The 23,149-nt window shown below is 40.0% G+C and overlaps 1 protein-coding gene across 2 annotated transcripts in view; it reads left to right on the top strand.

The window, feature by feature from the left end:
* The window catches only part of epas1b (endothelial PAS domain protein 1b), a 46,837-nt gene extending 24,306 nt beyond the window's left edge, over positions 1–22,531 (top strand). The window contains exons 5-16 of one of the 2 annotated variants that reach the window (XM_034135747.1): positions 1,232–1,350; positions 2,734–2,936; positions 7,447–7,553; positions 9,683–9,830; positions 10,756–10,964; positions 11,578–11,798; positions 12,227–12,340; positions 13,177–13,664; positions 14,001–14,097; positions 14,301–14,388; positions 15,202–15,336; positions 15,903–22,531. In XM_034135747.1, the coding sequence (XP_033991638.1) occupies positions 1,232–1,350; positions 2,734–2,936; positions 7,447–7,553; positions 9,683–9,830; positions 10,756–10,964; positions 11,578–11,798; positions 12,227–12,340; positions 13,177–13,664; positions 14,001–14,097; positions 14,301–14,388; positions 15,202–15,336; positions 15,903–16,054 (2,081 nt within the window). In that variant the 3' untranslated portion in view covers positions 16,055–22,531. Of the gene's footprint in view, positions 1–1,231; positions 1,351–2,733; positions 2,937–7,446; positions 7,554–9,682; positions 9,831–10,755; positions 10,965–11,577; positions 11,799–12,226; positions 12,347–13,176; positions 13,665–14,000; positions 14,098–14,300; positions 14,389–15,201; positions 15,337–15,902 lie in introns of both variants that reach the window. The other variant, XM_034135746.1, reaches the window with a different exon arrangement.
* Positions 22,532–23,149: the final 618 nt, after the last annotated feature.

The raw sequence follows: 23,149 nt of genomic DNA, 5'->3' as shown, positions 1-23,149 counted from the left end.
GCAGTTGTATCTTATTATTGACTTATCCAAGTATTAGATGGACCCCGTGACGTCTGCAGAGCCTCCAGGGAGATGCATGTAATCTTTGGCTCTGAGCAAATCTCTATAATGTCTGGCTTGTTCCAGCACTCATGTACAGCGTAAGGGCCCCTATATTATCTTTCAGAGACCCCCCCCTCCAAACCCCCATCACCAGCAATCAGCACCCTTTCTTGTGTTTGTGGAAAGAAATGAACCCAAGGAAAATAAAACATGCATGTCTGGTGTTACAATCTGTCTCATGAACAAGTGTCCAGAACAAACACGGGAACAGAGGGTCAGAGACCGTATAGAGGGGAGCCTAAAGACAGAGTGTGTGTGTGTGTGTGTGTGTGTGTGTGTGTGTGTGTGTGTGTGTGTGTGTGTGTGTGTGTGTGTGTGTGTGTGTGTGTGTGTGTGTGTGTGTGTGTGTGTGTGTGTGTGTGTGTGTGTGTGTGTGTGTGTGTGTGTGTGTGTGTGTGTGTGTGTGTGTGTGTGTGTGTGTGTGTGTGTGTGTGTGTGTGTGTGTGGTAGCTTTGGTTTAAATATAATGTACAGCAGCTCAGGGAATTGTAACGTTTATATGAGAACATCAGGCTCTCTCTATTCTTCACACACACACAGGCGCACACAACCACACACATACACACACACATTAAGCTGTGGTTGATAACTCTTATCAGCTGTGGCCACTAAACACACATGTGGAACAATACGGTTTTAATTGTATAGTCCCTGTAATCCTCGTTCACACACACGAACACACACTCTTTTGATTCAGTGAGGCGTAGAGGGTTTGTTGAAGTGTAACTGTATAAAGATAGACACACTTACGTGTAGACTGACAAACGACACACTTCACCACTGCTGAACTCTGACCTGTGTGTGTGTGTGTGTGTGTGTGTGTGTGTGTGTGTGTGTGTGTGTGTGTGTGTGTGTGTGTGTGTGTGTGTGTGTGTGTGTGTGTGTGTGTGTGTGTGTGTGTGTGTGTGTGTGTGTGTGTGTGTGTGTGTGTGTGTGTGTGTGTGTGTGTGTGTGTGTGTGTGTGTGTTCGTTTCCCACTCACATGAAGGGCAACATTGATAAGCAAAGAGATTTAACACCATTTATAGTTCAACAGACATTTAATAATTGTAATGCTTCTTCCCAGACATTATGATATAAAATGTAAAGCGTTGTTATTTATCTCCTTCTCCTCCTGTTTGTGTTTCAGGCAGTGGTTTCGGAAAGAAAGGCAAAGATCTGAACACTGAGAGAGACTTCTTCATGAGGATGAAATGCACCGTGACCAACAGAGGACGAACCGTCAACCTCAAGTCAGCCAGCTGGAAGGTGAGAGAGGGAGGCAGCTGAAACATCTGCAACATCTGTAACACATGCAACATCTGAAACATCTGCAACATCTGTAACACATGCAACATCTGAAACATCTGAAACATCTGAAACATCTGAAACACATGCAACATCTGCAACATCTGAAACATCGGCAACATCTGAAACACATGCAACATCTGAAACATCTGCAACATCTGCAACACATGCAACATCTGAAACATCTGAAACATCTGCAACATCTGTAACACATGCAACACATGCAACATCTGAAACATCTGAAACATCTGAAACATCTGAAACACATGCAACATCTGAAACATCTGAAACACATGCAACATCTGAATCATCTGCAACATCTGCAACACATGCAACATCTGCAACACATGCAACATCTGAAACATCTGCAACATCTGAAACACATGCAACATCTGCAACATCTGAAACACATGCAACATCTGAAACACATGCAACACACACAACACATGCAACATCTGAAACACATGCAACACCTGAAACACATGCAACATCTGAAACACATGCAACAGCTGCAACATCTGAAACACATGCAACACACACAACACATGCAACATCTGAAACACATGCAACATCTGAAACACATGCAACAGCTGCAACATCTGAAACACATGCAACACACACAACACATGCAACATCTGAAACACATGCAACATCTGAAACACATGCAACATCTAAAACACATGCAACATCTGAAACACATGCCACATCTGAAACACATGCCACATCTGCAACATCTGAAACACATGCAACACATGCAACATCTGAAACACATGCAACATCTGAAACACATGCAACATCTGAAACACATGCAACATCTGAAACACATGCCACATCTGAAACACATGCCACATCTGCAACATCTGAAACACATGCAACACATGCAACATCTGCAACATCTGAAACACGTGCAACATCTGCACAGGTCGTGTTTGCACGGTCAAGACAATATGCTTTACATTTCTATACAAACTATGAATGACATTTACAAATAAAACCAATCTCAGGTTTATTAAGGGAATATATTATGAGAAGTTAGCCAAAGGGTTGATTCTTCTTCTCAGACTGATTAACCCTCAGAGGTCTAAGCCCTTTTTTAATATCGAGTAAATTACAAGAAAGGTTATATTATTTTGTGTTAATAATTAATAATAATTTTTATTATCAATATCTCAGAAACAACAAGGATACAAAAATACAGCTCTACAAGACGTAGCAAAGAACAAGTCAGAAAGCTAGCAACAACAACAATGGCCCCCGTCCTGTAACATCCACCTGTGTCTCTCACCTGTGTCTCTTACATGTGTAACATCCACCTGTGTGACCTCCACCTGTCCCCCTCTGCAGGTGCTTCACTGCACGGGTCACCTGAAGATCTACACCAGCGTTCCTCCTCGTGTTCTGTGTGGCTTCGCTGAGCCCCCGCTCACCTGTGCTGTCCTGATGTGTGAACCCATCGCTCACCCCTCCAACATCGACACGCCGCTGGACAGCAAGACCTTCCTGAGCCGACACAGCATGGACATGAAGTTCACCTACTGCGACGACAGGTGAGAACACACGCACGCACGCACGCACGCACGCAGGCACGCACACACTTTACCTGAGACACAGCATGGACATGATTTTTTTGTAGTTTTCTACCACAATGGATAATTATCCGTCAAAATCTATATATTAATATCTATAAGCAACTTCCCACACTCTCCATTCTTAAAATACATAGTACTTTGTTTTATTAAATCCTCACATTTTAGAGCCATAAACTCCAAATAAACCCCACATGACCCGAAAAGAGAGAGAAATAAAGTACTAAAAGGTTCTTTGGAGAACCCCATTATGCTTTTCCAACAAGCTGCATCTCCACATTGCCAGTTAAAACACAGATCCTTAAAGCCACACACACACACACACACACACACACACACACACACACACACACACACACACACACACACACACACACACACACACACACAACACACACACACACACACACACACACACACATACACACACACACACACACACACACACACACACACACACACACACACACATACACACACACACACACACACACACACACACACACACACACTGATTGCTGTGTGTTGACGGAGGCAGTTTGCCTTGGCACGGCCGGGATATGTAAGCCAGGCATGAAATATTAATACTTTAATAAGAAGCCGTCACGACATTGTGGGATTCGCCGAGTGTTCAGACAAGCCTGAAACACATTCCTGGGTTTTAAACATTTCACCTACTGACATCACATCATTCACAAGAGAGATGAACCACAGCTTCTTCACACCAGGGAAGGATTACTGAACAGGGCCTTAAGGGCATGCTACTTATCGGCCTTAAAATGACACTCAAAGAGACAAGAACCAGGCAGGGAGAGTCAAATTGACCACAAAAACACTACAAAGAGACCCAAAATGACCATAAAAAGACCCAAAATGACCTTTAAGAGACAGAAAATGACTAGAAAGAGACAGAGATAGCTATAAAGAGACCCAAAATGACCACTAAAACACCTAAAAATGTCCTAAAAAGTTACAAAGAGACCACAAAGTGACTCGGAATGACGTAAAGGGGCAAAACAACCACAAAGAGACACAACATTACAAAAGGACTTCATTTTGTTGCAAAGAAATACTAAATGACTACAAAGGTACAAAAATGACAAGAAAGCAACTCAAAGTATTACAATGACACTCAAAATCACTATATAAAGACTCACAGCGACTATAAAGAGACAGAACATGAACATAAAGTGACTCAAAATGACTACAAAGGTACACACAATTACTTCAAAGAGACAACAATGACAAGAAAGAGTGTCAAATTATTATAAATAGACTCAAAATCACTACAAAATGACCAATAAGAGACAGAAAATGACTACAAAGGGATGCAAACGTATTCAAAAAGATAACAAATAATTACAGAGATGATAAAAACAACATATAAAAATGATTACAGAGACAAAAAAAGGTGCAAAAATAGTCAAAACGACAACTACATTTAACAACAAAACTACTACACACACACACACACACACACACACACACACCACACACACACACACACACACACACACACACACACACACACACACACACACACACACACACACACACACACACACACACACACACACACACACACACACTGATTGGAGTTACACAAGCACATGCTCGCAGACCTGTAATCTTATCGAATTGCTCATGCAGGACAAAGGTTTCTTGAGAGGTGTGTGTGTGTGTGTGTGTGTGTGTGTGTGTGTGTGTGTGGGGTGTGTGTAGGTGTGTGTGTGTGTGTGTGTGTGTGTGTGTGTGTGGTTGTGTGTGTGTGTTGTGTGTGTGTGTGGTGTGTGTGTGTGTGTGTGTGTGTGTGTGTGTGTGTGTGTGTGTGTGTGTGTGTGTGTGTGTGTGTGTGTGTGTGTGTGTGTGTGTGTGTGTGTGTGTGTGTGTGTGTGTGTGTGTGTGTGTGTGTGTGTGTGTGTGTGTGTGTGTGTGTGTGTGTGTGTGTGTGTGTGTGTGTGTGTGTGTGTGTGTGTTGCGTGCACACTCCTGCACGTAGCGCTCTGTAGACAAGGACCCCATTTTGTTGTTTTCCTCCTTATTGATACGACTCGATGGCTGCCCAAATCTTCTGACCAATTACGCAAATTAGTTTTAATTGTGGGCGGATCAGCGGGGAATAAGACTCATTAGAGACGAGAGCGAGGGTTTCCTCATGTTGGCAGGGCAGCGGCTCGAGAAAGGGAACGAGGAGAGGAAATATGGAGAGGAGGGAAGGAGGGTAAAACGGGAACTGAGAAAGTTATGTGCACCCCTGTCTATAATAGTTAATTATCCAACAAAAAAACGAGCATTTTAAGATGCCTTATTCTGCTTTTTGGGGGGTTTTCCTCTCCTGTAGTGTGTTCTATAGGTTTTAGTGCATGTAAATGGTCTGCAAAGGCGTGATAGGCTAAGGGGGCGGGACATCGCTAAGCGGTTGACCAATCACACAACAGAGCCCGTTTAAAGGATTCAATGGGCCATAAAGACAGAATTACAAAACCCTGACAGTGGCGTTACATTATTCTGTTAAATATAAACGTGAGCTAAACAGTAATCAAATTCTATGCATTTTCTAAAACAGAAAAACTGTATTTACTGGTTTCCCTTTACTTGATTTTTCCCTTTATTATATCTCCCATTTTCCCAACCGTTCCTCTTCGTTCTGAGATCACTTTTGATTTCTCTGCCCTCGCTCCACTCTGCTTCTGCCAGTGTTATGAAATCTGAGAGTCTCTCTGAAACTCAAAGACTCTTTATTAGCATGCACATAATAAATCACAGTATTGCCAAAGCACAATGTACAAGGGGGTAGTAACGGTTTGAAAAAGGAAAGCAAAACATAATCCAACAATAGTGGCACACACACACGTTGCCAAAGAGCCAAATGAAATCACATTCCAGCCGCTTTTATTCAGCCTCTCTCCTCTTTACAACCTTGTGATCTGGGGTCACTTCCTGTTGCTGGTTTGATTAAGTTCTCACAGCTCAGTTTGTTGGGAAGACACTTTCACACACTCTTTAAAGTAGAGACACTACATACTGATATACACCTGAACATCAGCAGGAGAGGACTCTTTAAAGTAGAGACACTACACACTGATATACACCTGAACATCAGCAGGAGAGGACTCTTTAAAGTAGAGACACTACATACTGATATACACCTGAACATCAGCAGGAGAGGACTCTTTAAAGTAGAGACACTACATACTGATATACACCTGAACATCAGCAGGAGAGGACTCTTTAAAATAGAGACACTACATACTGATATACACCTGAACATCATCAGCAGAGGACTCTTTAAAGTAGAGACACTAAATACTGATATACACCTGAACATCAGCAGGAGAGGACTCTTTAAAGTAGAGACACTACATACTGATATACACCTGAACATCAGCAGGAGAGGACTCTTTAAAATAGAGACACTACATACTGATATACACCTGAACATCAGCAGGAGAGGACTCTTTAAAGTAGAGACACTACATACTGATATACACCTGAACATCAGCAGGAGAGGACTCTTTAAAGTAGAGACACTACATACTGATATACACCTGAACATCAGCAGGAGAGGACTCTTTAAAGTAGAGACACTACATACTGATATACACCTGAACATCATCAGGAGAGGACTCTTTAAAGTAGAGACACTAAATACTGATATACACCTGAACATCAGCAGGAGAGGACTCTTTAAAGTAGAGACACTACATACTGATATACACCTGAACATCAGCAGGAGAGGACTCTTTAAAATAGAGACACTACATACTGATATACACCTGAACATCAGCAGGAGAGGACTCTTTAAAGTAGAGACACTACATACTGATATACACCTGAACATCAGCAGGAGAGGACTCTTTAAAGTAGAGACACTACATACTGATATACACCTGAACATCAGCAGGAGAGGACTCTTTAAAGTAGAGACACTACATACTGATATACACCTGAACATCAGCAGGAGAGGACTCTTTAAAGTAGAGACACTACATACTGATATACACCTGAACATCAGCAGGAGAGGACTCTTTAAAGTAGAGACACTACATACTGATATACACCTGAACATCAGCAGGAGGGGACTCTTTAAAGTAGAGACACTACATACTGATATACACCTGAACATCAGCAGGAGGGGACTCTTTAAAGTAGAGACACTACATACTGAGGTAAGCCAGCAAAAAAATAATCCCGTTTAACAAAGTGAACTTGTGATGGGAGTGACAGAAAGAGATTAGCTGTTCTCAGAAACACGGGGCGTAGCGGAGGAGAATGTGAACAATTCTTATTTCTGGAAAACTCACCTCTCTGCTTGATTTCTAAATCATGTGTGAAGCCTTTTGAAGTGCGAGAGCTCAGGAGAGTCGATGTTCTGAGCATGAGAAGGGAATAACAGAGAAGGTCAAATGAATGATGATGTTGTGCATGGTAAGTGTGTGTCATTAAGTGTGTGTATGTGTGTGTGTTACAGGGTGACAGAGTTGATGGGATACACTCCTGATGATCTGATTGGTCGCTCAGTCTACGACTTGTATCACGCCTTGGACTCAGACGGCGTCACCAAGAGTCACAACAACCGTAAGTCAATAAATAGGGCTGAAAGAAACAAGAATAAAACAAATAAAACAAGAATATAATAAATAAAATAGGAATATAATAAATAAGTACAATACAAATAAGATATATATATATATATATATATATAATTATTAAAGACCCAAATACAAATTAAAACAATTAAGAAAATACTTAAATATAAAATAAATTAAATTACAGGCTGTATTTCTTACAATTTGAATGTATTCTGTTTTCTGGTGTGTGTGTGTGTGTGTGTGTGTGTGTGTGTGTGTGTGTGTGTGTGTGTGTGTGTGTGTGTGTGTGTGTGTGTGTGTGTGTGTGTGTGTGTGTGTGTGTGTGTGTGTGTGTGTGTGTGTGTGTGTGTGTGTGTGTGTGTGTGTGTGTGTGTGTGTGTGTGTGTGTGTGTGTGTGTGTGTGTGTGTGTGTGTGTGTGTGTGTGTGTGTGTGTGTGTGTGTGTGTGTGTGTGTGTGTGTGTGTGTGTGTGTGTGTGTGTGTGTGTGTGTGTGTGTGTGTGTGTGTGTGTGTGTGTGTGTTCTTTATTAAATAAAACACAGTCATTGATGCTCTGATGAGGTTTGCACATCTGCTGCCACAAACACACACTGCACAGGGGACCAGGTGGCCTCTATTTAATCTGTTTTGGTGTGTGTGTGTGTGTGTGTGTCACACAAACACACACACACACCAAAACAGTGTGTGTGTTCGTAACAAGGCTCTGAAGTGCCATGTGTTTTCTCTCCACTGACGGTACTATATCATTAGAAGATTTGACAGTGCATGAGGAAAACTGGTGTGTGTGTGTACTCTGCAAAAATGATGGCAGTTTCGTGCTCTCCACAAGTATAAAATAATACTAAATAAAAAATGTATTCCACGGTGTTTGTTGTCCACAGCTGATGTTAAACTGACCGGACTTCTTTCTGTGGATTGATATGACTGCACAAAAAAATATCTGCAAAAGATATCAGACCTTTGGAATGTCCAAACTGACCAATCAGAATGTAATATTTATCTAAGCCATGTAATAAGTGTAATTATCTGTTTTCCAGTTATGGTATTATAAGTATATATATGTATAATAACAGCAAACTGAAAAAATACATATTCTTAAAAGAACTACAAACAGATTCAAGTACAAGAAGTTAACGTTTGTATTGCAATGAAGGATCTGACTTGCGATTACTGGACTCCTTAGTTGGCTGTTGAGATAAAGAGCTCTCTATCTCACTTGCTATATGTCACACACACACACACACACACACACACACACACACACACACACACACACACACACACACACACACACACACACACACACACACACACACACACACAGGCTCTCAAGGCCAACGTGACCAGCCTGTCGATCGGCACATGCTAACAGCGTTCTCTGCTACATGTCATTTTGCAATGAGCGTCCTCAAAAAACACACACACACACACACACACACACACACACACACACACACACACACACACACACACACACACACACACACACACACACTCAGTCAGTGGCCTTATGTACACTCTGACCACAGCTCTGCTCCTTTCCCACGCCAGCGCTGAAACTCTGGACCGCAGCCAGCCGGCTCCAAGTCAAACATTTCTGCAGCTAACCCAACATTAGTCCCTTCCACAGATTTGTGGATATTTCATGAATAATACAAAAGTTAAACACTTAAATAAGCTTATATAGTTGGTCTGAACATGACCTGCAAAGTTTATTAAATAATATTGTAGGTTAAACTCGGTTAAAGGTCAACAGATCATAAAAGTGTGCTTCCTTCCAAGAAGATTTTTTAGTATCTACTGGAGACAGGACAATAAAATCTCATAACATTATTATGTTACTATCAATAAATAAAGTCATGTTTTACAACCCTTGTTGTAGCACTAGATCAGTAACAGGATTACGTAATCAGGAGGTAACTGTATCTCCTTACAGTTACATAATAAATAAGATGTTCATCAAACAGTGTGTGTGAGCTTCACTGTGTGTATTAAACTAAAACGGATCATTTCCTGTCAGCTCAGATTTTATTTTTGCTTTTTCAAACTGTAGTATGTGCTCATGTGTTTCATTGTTAGGCTGCTGAATATGATAACACTGTGTCTCTGTGTGCAGTGTGCTCTAAGGGGCAGGCGGTCAGCGGTCAGTATCGAATGCTGGCGAAGAACGGAGGCTACGTGTGGGTGGAGACGCAGGGAACCGTTATTTACAACAGCCGTAACTCCCAACCTCAGTGCATCGTCTGCATCAACTACGTCCTCAGGTGAGAGCAGAGACACACACACAGTTAGAGATCACTGGAGGATTCACTACATACTGATATACACCTGAACATCAGCAGGAGAGGACTCTTTAAAGTAGAGACACTACATACTGATATACACCTGAACATCAGCAGGAGAGAACTCTTTAAAGTAGAGACACTACATACTGATATACACCTGAACATCAGCAGGAGAGGACTCTTTAAAGTAGAGACACTACATACTGATATACACCTGAACATCAGCAGGAGAGGACTCTTTAAAGTAGAGACACTACATACTGATATACACCTGAACATCAGCAGGACAGGACTCTTTAAAGTAGAGACACTACATACTGATATACACCTGAACATCAGCAGGACAGGACTCTTTAAAGTAGAGACACTACATACTGATATACACCTGAACATCAGCAGGAGAGGACTCTTTAAAGTAGAGACACTACATACTGATATACACCTGAACATCAGCAGGAGAGGACTCTTTAAAGTAGAGACACTACATACTGATATACACCTGAACATCAGCAGGAGAGGACTCTTTAAAGTAGAGACACTACATACTGATATATACCTGAACATCAGGAGGAGAGGACTCTTTAAAGTAGAGCAACTACATACTGATATACACCTGAACATCAGCAGGACAGGACTCTTTAAAGTAGAGACACTACATACTGATATACACCTGAACATCAGCAGGAGAGGACTCTTTAAAGTAGAGACACTACATACTGATATACACCTGAACATCAGCAGGACAGGACTCTTTAAAGTAGAGACACTACATACTGATATACACCTGAACATCAGCAGGAGAGGACTCTTTAAAGTAGAGACACTACATACTGATATACACCTGAAAGAGTGTGTTCTGTATCTCTACACAAGTCTCACACTGCCCTCCTCTCTGAACCCACAGTGACATCGAGGAGAAGTCGATGATTTTGTCTCTGAAGCAGACCGAGCCACTGTTTAAGCCGCAACACATGAGCAGCTTCTTCACCGCGGGGGGTGCAGGAGTGAGTGGAGAGCCCGGTGACTCTCTGTTCAACAAACTGAAGGAGGAGCCGGAGGAGCTGGCCCAGCTGGCGCCAACACCCGGAGACACCATCGTCACCCTGGACTTTGGTATGTATCTGCTGTAATCACATGATGGCATCATTATGATTATAAGCAATTATACCCTCTTCTTTGACCGGTATTACAGTTAGACAATGGCAACTACCATATTCATTCTAAATGATCCTGTAAATGATACGATACGATACAATATGGTATTTCTTATGGTATCAAAAGTGTTTTCGATACCATAAGAAACAATACAATACGCTCCAGTATTTTACGTTACTTTACAATACTATACGCTACAATACTATACGATACAATACAATACTATATGATACTATTCAATACTATACTATACCATACGATACAATACTGGACGATACAATACTATACGGCACAATAAGATATGATACAATACAATACGATACAATAGTAAACAATAGTAAACAATATGATATAATACGATACAATAGTAAACGATACAATACTATACAATCCACGATTCACGACAAACGATACTATAAGATACGATATGGTACGACACAAAACAATATGATACTATACGAACCTATACGATAAGAAACAACATGGTTCTCTGTGCTTCGATACGATAATATACAATATAAAAACACAATACAATACATTTAACTGAATGTGTTTCGCCTCTCTCCTGCAGATTGCCCTGTGTTCGAGGAGCCTCCGCAGCCTGGAGGATACACCCAGGTGTCGGCTGCAGCTATGTCCCCTCCTGGACCTCCTTCCTGGGCCATCGAGAGCCACAAGCTCTCCCGCCCGGTACCACTTCCAAGAGAAATGTCCAACATGGTGGGACCGTTCACCCTTCATCAGAATCCTCCGCCAAGCAGCAACACCCCCAGCCTGAGCAGCTGCTCCACGGTGAGACCCTGACCTTAAACAGGAAGCAGGAAGTAGTTAGTGAGCAAGGACTGGTTGTGTTGGTTTGTTCTGTTTTCTGTGAGGTCTGGGGGGGTCGAGGTCAATAACTGTGGGCACTGTGTGTGAGAATAATGTGGGAGGATATTTGGAAAGAGCAGACTCTAAGCAGTGAATAGTGCCTCTGTTAAAAATAATCTCTTCGTTTCCGTCTTTAACTTTCTTTTTACACTCTTACGTGTCGTCACTACAATGCTGCCAACAGTCTTACCTACCTACCTACCTACCTACCTACCTACCTACCTACCTACCTACCTACCTACCTACCTACCTACCTACCTACCTACCTACCTACCTCCCTACCTCCCTACCTCCCTACCTACCTACCATTACAACTCATCTCTTAGTATTTATCTCTCCCCCCCCTGCAGCCCAGCAGTCCAGGAGATTACTACACCTCCCTGGAGAGTGACCTGAAGGTGGAGCTGACGAAGAAACTGTCTGCTCTGGAGACAGAGGGCAGCGACAGCCCTGCAAACACTGAGGTGCCTGTAAGTCGAATATATTATGCTAATGTATAAAACGTCTCCGTCTGTTAAAATACACCTGAACATCAGCAGGAGAGGACTCTTTAAAGTAGAGACACTACATACTGATATACACCTGAACATCAGCAGGAGAGGACTCTTTAAAGTAGAGACACTACATACTGATATACACCTGAACATCAGCAGGAGAGGACTCTTTAAAGTAGAGACACTACATACTGATATACACCTGAACATCAGCAGGAGAGGACTCTTTAATGTAGAGACACTACATACTGATATACACCTGAACATCAGCAGGAGAGGACTCTTTAAAGTAGAGACACCACATACTGATATACACCTGAACATCAGCAGGAGAGGACTCTTTAAAGTAGAGACACCACATACTGATATACACCTGAACATCAGCAGGAGAGGACTCTTTAAAGTAGAGACCCTACATACTGATATACACCTGAACATCAGCAGGAGAGGACTCTTTAAAGTAGAGACACTACATACTGATATACACCTGAACATCATCAGGAGAGGACTCTTTAAAGTAGAGACACTACATACTGATATACACCTGAACATCAGCAGGAGAGGACTCTTTAAAGTAGAGACACTACATACTGATATACACCTGAACATCAGCAGGAGAGGACTCTTTAAAGTAGAGACACTACATACTGATATACACCTGAACATCAGCAGGAGAGGACTCTTTAAAGTAGAGACACTACATACTGATATACACCTGAACATCAGCAGGAGAGGACTCTTTAAAGTAGAGACACTACATACTGATATGAACCCTTTAACAAACCATGTCTTCCTTCTCTTTCCAGAGGGACCTGAGTGATTTGGACCTGGAGACGTTGGCTCCGTACATCCCGATGGACGGCGAGGACTTCCAGCTGCACCCCATCATCCCCGAATCTGATTCCATGGAGGGGGGGTCCAACATCCTGCATCCCACCAAACCCATCAAACCCAGTTTCAGCAACATCGCCAGCCTCTTTCAGCCTCTTTCCTCCCCCCAAAACCCACCGGGAAACTTCCAGCATCAGGCCGCATTATCCTGGGCTCCAGAGGGGGAAAGGGGCTCCAGAATAGGAGGGTCTTACATGAATAATCCCTCCTATCAGGCTCCAGCCACTACCAGCACCCCTCTGTCCTCCATGGGGGGCATGCAGAATCTGCAGTGGCCCCCAGACCCTCTGTTAACCTACCAACAACAACAACAGACGCCCAAGGTCTACCTGAGGGAGCCTTTGTTGAGAGAGGAGAGGCCATCATGCCAGCAGAACATGTCTCACCTGATGCAGAAACAGAGGTGATTAATACAGACACAACATTTCACCTTTTACAAAAACAATACAGATATTTTTGTCCAAATAATAATAATAATAATAATAATAATAATAATAATAATAATAATAATAATAATAATGCATGTTATTTATATAGCGCTTTTCCTGGTGCTCAAAGCGCTTAATATTTTTTATTTATATAGGGTTTAAGTATGCAGTAATAATAAAAAAAAATTATGATACAAAATGTAAAAGGGCAGATAAATGAATGGACAGTATTTTTAAATGCAACCTGTTCGTAGTAATTAATCTAAAGACTGCTGGCTGTTTTTATGTATTATAATTGTGTGTGTGTGTAGGTCCGTTGATAACTTTGTGCAGGCCTACAGAGACATGAGTCCAGCCAGAGTGGCCATGGCCAACAGCATCAAGCGCTCCTTCAATCAGATGGCTGTGGTGAGTTTTTTGTGGAAACTATTTTTGTTTTAATTTAATCTTTAAAATGTAAATCCTTTTCTATCATGGCTACGTGATAACAAAAATCAAGAACAAGACTTATTTAAGGTCAACATATAGCTTTGATAATACCTGTTTACTAAATTAAGCACAGTGGTCTTGAGTTGTTTGAGGAAATGTATTCTTTTTTCTTTGTGTTTCAGGGCGAGGGTCCTACGTCAGACTGCATGTGGAAGAGAATGAGGAGTGACAGCAACATGGATCGCTCCCTCAGTGCAGGATCACTGGAAGGTAAGAGACTCTTATCTGTGTGTGTGTGTGTGTGTGTGTGTGTGTGTGTGTGTGTGTGTGTGTGTGTGTGTGTGTGTGTGTGTGTGTGTGTGTGTGTGTGTGTGTGTGTGTGTGTGTGTGTGTGTGTGTGTGTGTGTGTGTGTGTGTGTGTGTGTGTGTGTGTGTGTGGTGTGTGTGTGTGTGTGTGTGTGTGTGTGCGTGTGCGTGTGTGTGGTGTAACATTGTAATCCTAATTTTTGGGAACTGTAAACTGATTACGTATTTTCTATGTAACTGTAAGGGAATAAATGTACGTCTTTCTTTTAAAGTCCCCTACGTGTATTGGGGTTACAGATGGGGTCCAAAACTAGCAAGCCACACGAATGTCTGGGAGCAATTTAATTTTATATGCTACACAAATATGACCAGGATCTGTAGAAAGAAAGGGAGGTCATAGAAGACTATTTCTGCTAAAAAGTGAGCAATAATTGAGAGTCAGAGCTAAACCTTTCAGATGTGTGTATCTCACACTGCACTGTACCTTTAATTAATGTACCTTTGTTATTCATGTTTTATTATCTTTGCTTTTAAATGAGTGTTTTTAAATGCCGTTTTATAATATATTTCTTAATGTCTTTCATTTTTGTAAAGCACTTTGAATTGCCTTGTGTTGAAAGGTGCTATATAAATGAACTTGCCTTTTATCCAGATAATATAATCCCATTACATGTAATCCATTACTCCTCTGGCCTTTCTGTTAAATTGTACCTGTTACCTGTGTGTGTGTGTATGTGTGTGTGTGTGTGTGTGTGTGTGTGTGTGTGTGTGTGTCAGCGTCAGACATGGAGATGATGTCTTCACGTCTGCAGCAACACAGGAAGTCTCAGTTTCCAGGAAACGAGAAACTCTTTTCCCAAAAGAGCTGCAACTTCACACCGTACAACCTGCAGCCTTCCAGCAAGAGCCAGGGTGAGCCCACGGCAGTGTTTACAATCTAACGATTGAAAATGCATGTTTTTGCAATTTTTTTCTTACATTTTCTCTGAATTTTGCCTTTTGTTTGTGACTTACCAGAACTCTCACTGTTTCTCAGATTTTGACTTTTCAGAATTTTCACTATTTTTTATTATCACTTCTCAGAATTCTTCCTTTTTTCAAAATGTAACCCTAACCCCTAACCCTTTTTATTATCACTTTTTCTCTACTTTTTTTCATAAAACTTTTCCCAGAATTATGACCTATTTTTCAAAATTCTCACTTTTTCAGATTTGGACTTTTCAGAATTTTGACTTCTTTTTATTATCACTTTTTCTCAGAATTACCACTTTTTCTCAGAAGACTCACTTTTTTTCATAAATTCTCACTTTTTCTCAGATTTTTCACTAAAAATGTTTTTCTGCAAAGCAATATTTTTTCTCACTTTTCTTGTGTTTTGGGGTCACAAACAGAAACGTATCTAACTGTTCCTTGCATCCTTCTGATAAATCCTTGACACAACATTTTTCTGATTCGCCTCCTTTCCTGTCACTTCGTAGGGATTGCAAGCCGTCTGCTGGGCCCTTCCTTCGAGGCGTCTTGCCTGCCGGAACTGACCCGTTACGACTGTGAGGTGAACGTCCCTCTGCAGGGGAACCTGTACCTGCTGCAGGGCTGCGACCTGCTCAGAGCCCTGGACCAATCAGCCTAGAGATTAAACAACATAGACTTAAAGCCTTCTGAGGCTAAGCTACCTACAGGGGACGGTATTCATTACCCTGACTCATTATAGGGCTCAATCTGTCCCTCTATAGTCCTGCAACATCTTAAACAAGCTGAGATATCAGGGTCAAGCCACTTAAAGCCCCTTTTTCCTCTTGACTTAAATCAGATGAAACACAAAAGCATTGAGCCGACCACCTAGACTACAAACACACATAGGATATATAACCAGGGTCACTCGGTGAACAAATATCAAGAAAATATCTCACAGAGTAAATGTGATGAATCTCTCTCTGACACCCTGATGGTTCTATGTGTTCAGAAACTCTGGCTTTTGGTGTAAAATGGGTAAAAGTGGCAGGTCTGCACCTAACCCTAAACCCTAAATACCACCAGCTGTTTCCTGCTAAGGCTCAGTGAGACCCTGATATGAACTCTATGCAGCTCATTTCCTTTCTCTTTCCCTGCATTTAGCTCAGAGGAGAAGTACTATAGACACTGTGTTCTTTCACTTTGTGTATTTGACCAGCAATTAGACAGAGCCTTTCCAGCAATTAGACAGAGCCGCTCTTTCCCCTAGTCCCAGTCAAAGTCTCAATCGGGAGTTGTTAAATGGTTCTTAACTGTAGCCATCTTTTTAAAATTTGTAATGATAATTTTACAATGCATGCTCTTTGATTATGCAGATTAACCCCCCCCCCCCCTATAACAAATAAATAAGATGGTTGATAAAAGACACAACTTCCAAATCACACGACGAGATTTCAGAACGTCGAAACTCAAGAAAAGACTTGAAAAAATAAATATATTTCAGTTTTATTTCATTTTCCAAAGAGAAACTGATAATTAGAATCTATAAGAAGAATATAAATGAGACCTAAATCTGCACAATCCTTTTCCACAAATACAAAACTACTCATTATAATTTTATTAACAGAGTATGATTCAGACAAAGTACTTCTGTTTGGGTCAATTTAAAATAAATATGAATTGTTATTTAGGTATTCAAATGAGTCTATTTCTCCGTCGTTGAACCGAGAAATTTGATCAGATTCACCGACATTTAAATGGACTGTTTAGTTTCTCCTCATTTATTTTGTTATATTTTCACTCTGCCTACCAGATTCCTTTATTGTGTTGGTGTCTCTCTCACAGACACACTAATAAACATATATTGCAATACATGTACTCTACTGTAAGTTGAATACGTTTTATGTTTCTATCTTCTCTTCTTCTAAAACGTCTTTCACTTTTTCCACAGTCAGGTCATGGATTACAGGGTTATTTTTCTCTTATTGTGCAATTATTTCACTGAGATAGTCAGTATCATAGCTTTTATAGCCTTTTACACAATTCTGATTGCTTGTTGTTAGACTTACACTATACAAGAAAAAGTACATTTAAAGACTATCTTAGGGGCAGCGCTGAGGATAAAAGAGGATGCAATCTTTTTTTTTTGCTCTATTTTTTGCCATTAATAGACCATCAGTGTTTTAGGCTACCTAACTATAGATCAAGTTTAGTTTCGCTTGTTTCGTCGTGTTAGTTTAACTTGCAAAAAACATATATTTCTCTTAAAGTTACCCTCTCTGTAACGCTGTTTAAATGCAACTTGATTAGACAAGTCTGCCGTGCATTGCCTGATTCATTCAATTTAATTGATCAATCTAAAGATATTGCACACTGTATAGCTGCAGCTTTGTTGGATTACTTGAATTCAGGAAATATAACAAACATAGTGAACACTTTAAATTATGTTGTTGATAATTCCCAGAGGAATTAAAATCCGACCATCAGTCCAAAAGCCAAAGATATTAATTTAAAGAAAAATTCCAAACAACAGCGACAATGTTAGCTGTAATGTAAAGAATGTGAGATTTGCACTAAATGTGCTAAAAGTCAATGATCTGCCACTTTAAGATTCCTTAAAGGGGATATAGATGAGGCTCCACCAACTTTCCGTTGAAAACAAAGAGTTGGTGCCAAGCTGAAAATATAGTTTATCGTGCCTAAAAGCTGCTTCGTCGTGTATTGCACATTAAACAACAGAAATTATCTAGAATTTAGATTTTTTTATACTTTCACTTCGCAAAAAAAGGCAGTATATCACAGTTAGTAATGATGCTAACGATGCTCACGTCAACGTAAAAACTCAATGTACTGTAGTGACTGTAGACGCTGCATTAAAATATTAATGACTGACAAGCCAAGGACATCTCAATGTAATTATTAGCAACTCGTCCATCATTAGATTGAAAGGAAATCTATCCCTTATATATATTTTAATGTCACCGTATCTTCACCGATCATCGATGAAAAAATGCACAGTATTCTTAATATTTGGATATGATTGTTGTAAAACCTCAGAATCTGCATTTACCGCCAGTAATATCAACAATGGAACACAAAAAGGGGCGGGGCCATTATGTAGAGGGAAAGTACTTGAGCCAATCAGAGGGGTCGATCCAAAAAAAGAAGTCCTACTTGAATTAAAAAAGCCACTTTAACTTTTGATGAATTAGGGCAGTGGAGGTCGCTCCATCCCAAAAAACTAGATAGTGTTTAGTAAATAATTGAGTCATTTATGTGTTCATTAGCCTTAGTTTCATTGCAGCCTTTAAAAAGCGACTTGAAAGTGTGTGTTTTAAACTTCATGATTAGGAAAAAGGCCAGTGTTTCTTGTAATCCACGACACAAAGTAGCTGCCAATATCAGAAAGCTTTGAGAATATCACTCTGCGAACTAGAAGCTGAAATGATATATCTTTGAATATATAATCTCCTCCGCAGTATGCCATCAGTGAAAACACTTCTCTGTTTCCTTTCAGTATTTTTCCTAAATCTCGCTCTACTTTCTGGAGGGTAATCGTCTTCTTGTGATGACCACTTAAGAGTATGAATTACAGAGCTTTGTTCACGTTACGTATTTAAAGAGACAAAACTAATGTTGAAGATAGTGTTTTTTAGTGTTTATGTGTTCTGGTACTTTGTCCTTATCTACCCTGTAGATGCCGATGGATCAGATCCTTCAGTGCTGTTTCTGTGTTCGTGGCATTTTGTTTTATCCTCTATCTCTCAAATATCTATTGAATCTGTTGGTTGGGCAGTTCTGTTTTTGTTCTTGCTTTAAGACATAAAAAAAAAAAAAAAAAGTTCAGATTTAAACATGAGTTTCACTTTTTCAGATATGTAGCATTTTGAATATTGTAAAGAGGGTGAAGTTGCTTTATGAATAATCACATAGTTGCATATATAAAAGCAATGTTGCTTCATATACCATGTATGTGTCATTTCTAGGACCTGTATTACATATCTTGGATCCAGTAACACTATATTTTGATGTTGTATGTTGTGCTGACATTTTCTTTAAAGTTGGTTTTAATCTGTAAAATGTGCCTTATGGTTGTCTCAAAACATGCCCGATTTGCCCTTCGAGCGCACAGTTTGTTCCCTTAACCTGTTGATAACTTCTTCCTATTCCAATATAAAATAAAATCCTAACTTGACATTGTATCTAGCAATTATATGAAGTACAAATACAGAAACAGATTTGCTTTTGTTGGCCTTTTGCACAATGGGGATACAATGTCATAATTGGGATGATTTCACGATAACCCCCTTAACTTTCAAAGACAATAGCTCCTTTATTCTAGTCTGAGAACATCCAACAATAGCCATGTTTAGATGCAAGTAGAACCCTTTTAGAACCCGTTGTAGATCCCCTGGTGATGACGAGTCAAAATTAGTGAAAGGTTTCAGAGGGAATGGATTCCCCAGCTCATCGAAAGACCTGACAGTCTGTTTGGTGACGAAGCTGATCGAGGGTTTTTCAGATTAGTTGAAAAAAAAAAAAGATTTGACTGTAGTTTAAAAAGTTCTCTTGGGAGAGTCAAAGGTCAAAAAGTGCCCTGCATGAGTGCTTAATAATGCACATGAGCACAAAAGCTTTATTCCATGGACGTATAAAGAGAACTGGATTCAGGGTTTGAGGCGGGTAGTTGAGTTTTGCTTGAGTCCTGCCTCCATTCACTAAACCCCGCCTCCATTCACTAAACCCCGCCTCCACTTCGGCACATTTTTTAGCACTTTACAACTTTTAGACCCTTTAAATAAGGGTTACAAAATAATTCGTACTGGGTTGTTGATTTGGCTAGGGGGAAAAAAGTATATGCTGATTTAAAGACGTCCCTTTCCTAATGTAAGTCAATGGGGGAACGTTTTTTTTGACCCAATGACATCATGGACTTTAACCTAAGTGTAGTACCGCCGTTTGGCCACTACAAAAATGTGCGTATACGTCAAGCGTACTTTCTGGGTGCTTGCTTCATTCATGTTTTTGTCCATTATCATATTATTTGGCCCTTTTTCAATTGCTAAAATCATTAGAGCACGATAATCTGGAAGTTAAGACTTAAAATCCTATCATAACTTCTGAAAAATTCAAATATTTGACGATCCACATTCTGGAAGAGTTCACAGTGAAGACGCCAGCTCAGGCACATGGTGTTTATTTGGATTGCAGATTAATATTTCTTCGGGCAGTGGGTGTGGACACAGTTTGGACAGTTATAGGAGATATGATAAAGATTGATGTTGAGTGAAACGTAGAAAGAGAGATACTGCTCAGCCTGCCCACTGACGCATATCTCTCAACTCCTACTCTCGACATACAACTCATCAGTTTCCACTCTCACTCCCCTTTTACCTCCTGATATATCAGCAAATTACTTTATATAAGAGCACGTTTTTATTATTGCTCAAATTGAAAGTTCGTCCCAAGCCGAAACACGGACCAAATTACTTTTTGTAGGATTATGTAAAGCAAGTCTATGTCTGATCAAACGTTGATTTTCCAGAAAAGCCTCCTACAGCTTTTCCCAAAGCAAGTCCTTATTATTATAATTGCAGATTTAATGTAAGATATTAAAACTGTCCCAATCTGTACCATGTACTACGTTCTTTATTGGAGAGAAAAGAGATTTTTTGGGCGATGTCAAATGAAATAAAGGCACCTCAGATGGACTTTTTAGCAACTGATGAGATTTTAACTAAATTGGTTTAAGGTATGTGGAAATAGTTGGCTAGATGGATGTTGGTTTAAAAATATAAAATCTAGGCAGAGAGAAAGTCCCGCCCCCATTTGAAGCTAGCATCTGCTCCACTAGATCTAAAGGGTTGTCTAAATTAACACACTTATTTATTTGGACCAAGATAATAACTACTTATATACACTTTATATAGTCTTACATTTTCTTAGGAGATGTAGTTGTTTATCTTAACCCTGTTGTATCTTTGCTCAATTGAAAAAACTTAAAACTTTTACTCCTCAATTGTCACATAATACATTCAAGTTTCTTAAAATATTGACAGTTACCCATAGGGACAGGTGTTAGTTGTTCATAAAAACTAATGCTAGTAGCACAGGCAATTTTAAAAATGGGCGGGGCTTCAGCTCAGAGAGGATGTCCCGCCCCCTTTTGAAGCTAGTTTCTGCTCCAATAGAAGTAGCCTATATTTACCGGTATATATCAATGTTTCTTAAAATATAGATACATAACGATAGGAACAGGTGGTCAGAGAAACTGAATGAGCAATAAAGCTAATGCTAATAGCACAAATGCTATTACAAAAATGGGCAGGGCTTCAGCTCAGAGAGGAAGTCCCGCCCTCATTTATAGCTAGCTTCTTCTCCTCTAGATTCTACGAGAAAATGTAAGTATATATACCAGTATGTATTATTGTTTCTTAAAATCTAGATACATAACAATAGGAACAGGTGGTCAGAGAAACTGAATAAAGATATCTCTCTGAGCTAAAAAGCTAATGCTAGTAGCACAGACGCTAACCTGAAATGGGCAGGGCTCCAGCTCAGAGGGGAAGTCCCGCCCCCATTTATAGCTAGCTTCTTCTCCTCTAGATTCTACGAGAAAATGTAAGTTTATATACCAGTATGTATTTTCGTTTCTTAAAATATAGATACTTAACGACAGGAACATGTGTTCAGAGAAATGCTAGTAGCACAGATGCTAACCTAAAATGGGCGGGGCTTCATCTCTTTGTTTAAACACTAGAAAGCTTCTCACCAGTCGTAGTCCCAAACAAACTGTGCTGCTCGTAGGGTTTCCCAACAAAGGAAAATACAGAATGTTTCCAGGAGTTAATACCCATAATTCATTGCACTTCCTCTTTACAAGAAGATATCAGCATTTTGTCTTTCGTCTCGTGGCAACAGGGTTTTTGTTTGTCCTCATGGGACCTATGTTCAGTTACTCATATTCTGTTTTTATCTTCGTCATACAGTGCAGTTATATTAGCTGATTCAGCATTTTTTTACATGTTAAAAATGCATATTGACCTTATTATTATCATATACTGTTATCATTGTAATGGGGAGTTTAACCCCAGTAAGAAGTTTGTGTTTCTGCACTGATATCTTATTATTAAAGCATACTGATCTTTCCCTTCGACATTGGCCTCCTGCGTGGTTTATTGTGCATTTTATTTTATTTCAATATTGTTTTATGTTCTGATTTCTTAGCATATGTTGTTGAAGAAAGTATAATGCTAGATTTTCTAAGGAAAGGTTCTGGTAAAAGGTTTGCATTTAGGCTATTTACAGTAAAATGTCAATGCAACTTCAAGATGTTTAATGACTTGTTTGATATCCTTACAAACCATATTCCAATGCACAACTTTAATCGCATTTTACAACTTTTAGACCCTTCAAATAAGGGTTACAAAAGGCAAGGCAAGGCAAGTTTATTTATATAGCACCTTTCAACACAAGGCAATTCAAAGTGCTTTACAAAAATGGAAGACATTAAGAAAATGGCATTTAAAATCAGTCATTAAAAAGAAAAGATAATAAAATAAACATTAAAAGAAAAAATACATGGATAAAAGTTACAGTGCAGTTTAAGATGTGAATAGTTCAATTAAAAGCAGCGGCAAAAAGAAAAGTCTTCAGCCTGGATTTAAAAGTAGTAAGAGTTGCAGCGGACCTGCAGGTTTCTGGGAGTTTGTTCCAGATATTTGGAGCATAATAACTGAATGCTGCTTCTCCATGTTTAGTTCTGACTCTGGGG

This window comes from Trematomus bernacchii, unplaced genomic scaffold, assembly GCF_902827165.1.
Source record: "Trematomus bernacchii unplaced genomic scaffold, fTreBer1.1, whole genome shotgun sequence".
Lineage (NCBI taxonomy): Eukaryota > Metazoa > Chordata > Actinopteri > Perciformes > Nototheniidae > Trematomus > Trematomus bernacchii.
The sequence above is the reverse complement of the archived record's forward strand: the minus strand, read 5'-3'. Positions and strand labels throughout refer to the sequence as shown.